Source organism: Nerophis ophidion, linkage group LG01, assembly GCF_033978795.1.
Source record: "Nerophis ophidion isolate RoL-2023_Sa linkage group LG01, RoL_Noph_v1.0, whole genome shotgun sequence".
NCBI classification, from domain to species: Eukaryota; Metazoa; Chordata; class Actinopteri; order Syngnathiformes; family Syngnathidae; genus Nerophis; species Nerophis ophidion.
In genome coordinates, this window is record NC_084611.1 from 8,701,148 (window position 1) to 8,708,459 (window position 7,312).

General features: G+C 46.0%; 1 protein-coding gene across 1 annotated transcript in view; it reads left to right on the top strand.

Annotated features, from left to right (window-relative positions):
- LOC133549725 (ras-related protein Rab-27B-like) overlaps window positions 1-6,032 on the top strand; it is a 29,229-nt gene extending 23,197 nt beyond the window's left edge. The window contains exon 6 of the mRNA XM_061895445.1: window positions 5,164-6,032. Within this exon, the coding sequence (XP_061751429.1) occupies window positions 5,164-5,353 (190 nt within the window). The 3' untranslated portion in view covers window positions 5,354-6,032. The remainder of the gene's footprint in view (window positions 1-5,163) is intronic.
- The last annotated feature ends 1,280 nt before the right edge of the window (window positions 6,033-7,312 follow it).

The window sequence follows — 7,312 nt, forward strand, 5'->3', positions numbered from 1 at the left end:
GCAAAATGACTGCTGTTGAAATGCAAAGGGGCGACACTTCTGTCAGCACAACAGTAGTCGTTAGGGTGTAATCCCCCTCATTAACATTGCAGTATTGTGCGGTGAAAAACACCATTATTACTACAACTGAATGGATTGTTAAGGGGCTTACCACCCAAACAACTGATGTTGTGATGGTAGAGGTGTTTCTTCTCTGCATTTTAACAGCAGTCATTTTGCCACAAAATGCAAACATGATCTTTTGTAGCTGTTTTGTACAACGAGAGAGCAAAACCGTTCTTGCCGCCCTATTGCAGCGTTGTGTGGCAAAACGACTGCTGTTTAACTGCAGAGAAGAGACACTTATACCAGCACAACAGCAGTCGTTAAGATGGAAACCCCTTTCATTTGCATTGTCGTGTTGTGTGGTAAAATGACAATTGCAATTAAGTATGACTGAATGGAATGCTAACAAGGGGGATTTCACCCTAACAGTTATTGTTGTGCTGACAGGGGTGTCTCTTGTCTGCCTTTTAGCAGCATTTTTTTTGCCACACAATGCTGCTGTAGGGCGGCAAGAATTTTATCCGCTCTATTGTTGCGCAATACAGCTGTCGAGAGGCAAGTTGGCGACAGCTCTGCCAACACAACAGCAGTCGTTATTTGGGATTGACTCCTTACGACTGTCGCTCCTTTTAATCTATAAACAGCCACTATGCTACACAGTACTGCAATGCTTGCGGAGGCGGCTTTCATCCTAACGACTGCTGTTGTGTTGGCAGAGGTGTCACTCCTTTGGAGCTTAACAGCTGTTTTGTACGACAATAGAGCAAAACCATTCTTTCTGCCCTATTGCAGCATTTTTGGGCAAAACGACTGCTGTTTAACTGCAGAGAAGAGACACTTATATCAGCACAACAGCAGTCGTTAAGATGGAAACCCCTTTCATTTGCATTGTCACGTTGTGTGGTAAAATGACAATTGCAATTAAATACTAAATGGAATTCTAACAAGGGGGATTCCACCCTAACAGTTATTGTTGTGCTGGCAGGGGTGTCACTTGTCTGCCTTTTTATCATCAGTTTATTTTGCCACGCAATGCTGCTTTAGGGCGGCAAGAATTGTTTCACTCTATTGTGGTGCAACACAGCTGTCGAGAGGCAAAGTAGCGACAGCTCTGCCAACACAACAGCAGTCATCGATTGAGATTGCATCCATACGACTGTTTGCTCCTTTGAATCTAAACAGCTGCTATGCTACACGGTACTGCAACGTTTACCGAGGGGTCTTCCATCCTTTGAAATGTCACCCCTTTGAAATACAAAGGGGTGACACTTCTATCAGCACAACAGTATTCGTTGATTGGGATTGCGTCCTTACGACTGTCGCTCCTTTGAATCTAAACAGCCACTTTGCTACACAGTACTGCAATGCTTGCGGAGGCAGCTTTCATCCTAACGACTGCTGTTGTGTTGGCAGAGGTGCCACTCCTTTGGAGCTTAACAGCTGTTTTGTACGACAATAGAGCAAAACCATTCTTTCTGCCCTATTGCAGCATTGTGTGGCAAAACGACTGCTGTTTAACTGCAGAGAAGAGACACTTATACCAGCACAACAGCAGTCGTTGAGATGGAAACCCCTTTCATTTGCATTGTCACGTTGTGTGGTAAAATGACAATTGCAATTAAGTATGACTGAATGGAATGCTAACAAGGGGGATTTCACCCTAACAGTTATTGTTGTGCTGACAGGGGTGTCTCTTGTCTGCCTTTTAGCAGCATTTTTTTTGCCACACACTGCTGCTGTAGGGCGGCAAGAATTTTATCCGCTCTATTGTTGCGCAATACAGCTGTCGAGAGGCAAGTTGGCGACAGCTCTGCCAACACAACAGCAGTCGTTATTTGGGATTGCGTCCTTACGACTGTCGCTCCTTTGAATCTAAACAGCCACTATGCAACACAGTACTGCAATGCTTGCGGAGGCAGCTTTCATCCTAACAACTGCTGTTGTGTTGGCAGAGGTGTCACTCCTTTGGAGCTTAACAGCTGTTTTGTACGACAATAGAGCAAAACCATTCTTTCAGTCCTATTGCAGCATCTTTTGGCAAAATGACTGCTGTTTAACTGCAGAGAAGAGACACTTTTACCAGCACAACAGCAGTTGTTAAAACGGAAACCCCTTTCATTTGCATTGTCACGTTGTGTGGTAAAATGACAATTGCAATTAAATACTAAATGGAATGCTAACAAAGGGGATTACGCCCTAACAGTTATTGTTGTGCTGGCAGGGGTGTCACTTGTCCGCCTTTTAGCAGCAGTTTATTTTGCCACACAATGCTGCTTTAGGGCGGCAAGAATTGTTTCGCTCTATTGTGGCGCAACACGGCTGTCGAGAGGCAAAGTAGCGACAGCTCTGCCAACACAACAGCAGTCGTCGATTGAGATTGCATCCATACGACTGTCGCTCCTTTGAATCTAAAGAGCCGCTTTGCCACACGGTACTGCAACGCTTACCGAGGGGGCTTCCATCCTAGCAGCTGCTGTTGTGTTGGCAGAGGTGTCACTCCTTTGGAGCTTATCAGCTGTTTTGTACGACAATAGAGCAAAACCATTCTTTCTGCCCTATTGCAGCATTGTTTGGCAAAAAGACCGCTGTTGAAATACAAAGGGGTGACACTTCTATTAGCACAACAGTAGGCGTTGATTGGGATTGCTTCCTTACGACTGTCGCTCCTTTTAATCCAAACAGCTACTATGCAACACAGTACTGCAATGCTTGCGGAGGCGGCTTTCATCCTAACGACTGCTGTTGTGTTGGCAGAGGTGTCACTCCTTTGGAGCTTAACAGCTGTTTTGTACGACAATAGAGCAAAACCATTCTTTCAGTCCTATTGCAGCATTTTTGGGCAAAACGACTGCTGTTTAACTGCAGAGAAGAGACACTTATATCAGCACAACAGCAGTCGTTAAGATGGAAACCCCTTTCATTTGCATTGTCACGTTGTGTGGTAAAATGACAATTGCAATTAAATACTAAATGGAATTCTAACAAGGGGGATTCCACCCTAACAGTTATTGTTGTGCTGGCAGGGGTGTCACTTGTCTGCCTTTTTATCATCAGTTTATTTTGCCACGCAATGCTGCTTTAGGGCGGCAAGAATTGTTTCACTCTATTGTGGTGCAACACAGCTGTCGAGAGGCAAAGTAGCGACAGCTCTGCCAACACAACAGCAGTCATCGATTGAGATTGCATCCATACGACTGTTTGCTCCTTTGAATCTAAACAGCTGCTATGCTACACGGTACTGCAACGCTTACCGAGGGGTCTTCCATCCTTTGAAATGTCACCCCTTTGAAATACAAAGGGGTGACACTTCTATCAGCACAACAGTATCCGTTGATTGGGATTGCATCCTTATGACTGTCGCTCCTTTGAATCTAAACAGCCACTTTGCTACACAGTACTGCAATGCTTGCGGAGGCAGCTTTCATCCTAACGACTGCTGTTGTGTTGGCAGAGGTGTCACCCCTTTGGAGCTTAACAGCTGTTTTGTACGACAATAGAGCAAAACCATTCTTTCAGTCCTATTGCACCATTTTTGGGGCAAAACGACTGCTGTTTAACTGCAGAGAAGAGACACTTTTACCAGCACAACAGCAGTCGTTAAAATGGAAACCCCTTTCATTTGCATTGTCGCGTTCTGTGGTAAAATGACAATTGCAATTAAATACTAAATGGAATGCTAACAAGGGGGATTCCACCCTAACCATTATTGTTGCGCTGGTAGGGGTGTCACTCGTCTGCCTTTTAGCAGCAGTTTTTTTTTGCCACACAATGCTGCTGTAGGGCGGCAAGAATTGTTTCGCTCTATTGTGGCGCAACCCGGCTGTCGAGAGGCAAAGTAGCGACAGCTCTGCCAACACAACAGCAGTCGTTGATTGCGGCTGTCGCTTCTTTAAATCTAAACAGCTGCTTTGCCACACGGTACTGCAACGCTTACGGAGGGGGCTTCCATCCTAACGACTGCTGTTGTGTTGGCAGAGGTGCCACTCCTTTGGAGCTTAACAGCTGTTTTGTACGACAATAGAGTAAAACTATTCTTTCTGCCCTATTGCAGCATTGTTTGGCAAAATGACTGCTGTTGAAATGCAAAGGGGCGACACTTCTATCAGCACAACAGTAGTCATTGATTGGGATTGCATCCTAACGACTGTCGCTCCTTTGAATCCAAACAGCCGCTTTGCTACACGTTACTGCAATGCTTGCGGAGGCAGCTTTCATCCTAACGACTGCTGTTGTGTTGGCAGAGGTGTCACTCCTTTGGAGCTTAACAGCTGTTTTGTGCAACAGTAGAGCAAAACCATTCTTTCTGCCGTAGTGCAGCATTGTTTGGCAAAACGACTGCTGTTTAACTGCAGAGAAGAGACACTTTTACCAGCACAACAGCAGTCGTTAAAATGGAAACCCCTTTCATTTGCATTGTCACGTTGTGTGGTAAAATGACAATTGCAATTAAATAGTGTGTGAATGTGAGTGTGAATGTTGTCTGTCTATCTGTGTTGGCCCTGCGATGAGGTGGCGACTTGTCCAGGGTGTACACCACCTTCCGCCCGATTGTAGCTGAGATAGGCACCAGCGCCCCCCGCGACCCCGAAAGGGAATAAGCGGTAGAAAATGGATGGATGGATGGAATTAAATACTAAATGGAATGCTAACAAGGGGGATTCCAACCTAACTAATTATTGTTGTGCTGGTAGGGGTGTCACTCGTCTGCCTTTTAGCAGCAGTTTTTTTTTTTGCCACACAATGCTGCTTTAGGGCGGCAAGAATTGTTTCGCTCTATTGTGGTGCAACACAACTGTCAAAATGCAAAGTAGCGACAGCTCTGCCAACACAACAGCAGTCGTTGATTGCGGCTGTCGCTCCTTTAAATCTAAACAGCTGCTTTGCCACACGTCTCTGCAACGCTTATTGAGGGGGCTTCACACTGCTGTTGTGTTGGCAGAGGTGTCGCTATTTAGATGCAACACACTACTATGATGCTAACGAGGACGGGGGCCTGTCCTGACGACTGCTGTTGTGTTGGCAGAGGTAGTAATAAATGAAAATAAAAATAAGTTAGTTTTTTGCCTTTTTATCGCATGACAAATAACACAAAGTCCTTGAACGCCCTTGTCTCCCCAGCATCCCCTACTTTGAGACCAGCTCGATGTCGGGCGCCGACGTGGACAAGGCGGTGAGGACCCTGCTGGACATGGTGATGAAGAGGATGGAGCAGAACGTGCACGGAAGCCACAGCTGCCAGGACAACGGCCTCACGGCAAGCCGCCAGGTAGCGCAGGAAGCCACCGTCTGGCGGAGGTGCGCCTGCTGACAGGACACTTCATTAGGTACACCTGCACCACCCTGATGGCAACTTTTTGCCTTTGCAATGATAATTATGTGGACTACGGAGGTGTGTTTCAACCTTTTTTGGAGCCGAGGCACTTTTTTTCCCGTTGAAAACAACTTAAGGGCGCACCACCAGCAGAAATCATCAAAATATCAAACTCCATATTGACAATAAAAAGTCGTCGGGAATGAATTTAAACCAAGGGTCCCCAAACTACGGCCCGCGGACTGAATACGGCCGCCCCCAGCGTTCAAAATCCTAATATTGTTGTCTGGGTGGAAATCGGGAGAAATTCGGGAGAATGGTTGATTTCCGGGAGGGGCACTGAAATTCGGGACGGTTGGCAAGTACGGCATACACCTGTACCCTTGGACGGTGTCACCACGCTCTGACCAAACATTGTATGCCGCCTCTTTTATTTGGACTTTCCCTGATTACATTGCTACAGCTGCTTCTAAGGGAAGGGGGTCATAAACAGCCATCCCCTTTGATTACAAAAAAGTTCAAAGAAAAGGTCGTAAAACAGTTCAAAGAATTGATTAACGTGGACCCCGACTTAAACAAGTTGAAAAACTTATTGGGGTGTTACCATTTAGTGGTCAATTGTACGGAATATGTACTGTACTGTGCAATCTACTAATAAAAGTATCAATCGATCAAATCAATCAAAGAGGTTCCCTGAAGCTTGGGCAGGTCCTGCTTTCTCTCCGCTCTGTTGATCTCGGGTCAAGACAGTATCTTTCTGTGGATTAGAATACATCAAAGAAACCGAACACCTTCATGTTGCTTCCCATCCTACACAGTGGAGCTTTACAAGCCGTCTTCTTTCGTTTTCTGATAACTTAGATACAATTATTCTGACAGCTTAACTGAGACATTCCTAACCAATAAAATGGGACGGCGTGGCGCGGTGGGAGAGTGGCCGTGCGCAACCCGAGGGTCCCTGGTTCAATCCCCACCTAGTACCAACCTCGTCACGTCCGTTGTGTCCCGAGCAAGACACTTCACCCTTGCTCCTGATGGGCGCTGGTTGGCGCCTTGCATGGCAGCTCCCTCCATCAGTGTGTGAATGGGTAAATGTGGAAGTAGTGTCAAAGCGCTTTGAGTTCCTTGAAGGTAGAAAAGCGCGATACAAGTTTAAATAAGTTTATTTCACATCATGAATCCAGTTATATTCTACATTTTCATTTAACTTGCTGTGGACGACTTTCCCCGTCGCTGTGCGGGTTCCATGGACCACTCAGGAAGGACATGGTCGAGCAGGTTTGACTCTCGTTTACGTTGCAATAAAGGAAGTCTTTTGCGCCGTCGCCGCTCCCGCTGCTCGCTCCTCGTCTCTCGCTCTCTTTAGCGTGTCTTGCTTCCTGTTGCTTCTGCTCTCCAGCCACTGCTGCGGACTCTCAACCTCCCCCTCCCCCGCTGCTGCCCTTTTATACAGCCAGAGGAGATTTATTAATTGTATGTAGGTGCGCGATCCACGCACCGGAACTCGATTGCGGTGTCGCTCGGCCCCATTCTCCGCCTCCTTGCCGCCATCTTGGGCCGGGCTACAGCGTGCCCTGCCCCACTGCTCGTTCCCCGGCTCTGCCTTAGATATTGTAGCTTGCTAACTAGTTAGCATGTATCATAGCACTTAGCCATAGTAGCCACCAGCACGGTTTAGCATCACGGCTAACAAAAATTGGCATGATATAAGATATTTCTACACATTAATCAATCAGATAACAGGCAGAAAGTTTACTAAAAGTCTACATTTTGACTACGTTTGAGTCACATTGCTTGTTAGAGCTAACTATGAGCAAGTTTCTTTCCAAACCAGATAAGAATCGGCTTTCAAAGGTAAAAACTAAATTCACAACAAGTCATTTTTATTCTTTTTATGTGTTTACTGGCTATTTAGCTTCTTGGTATATTGTAATTCTTGTTAAAAAAAAAAAAAAT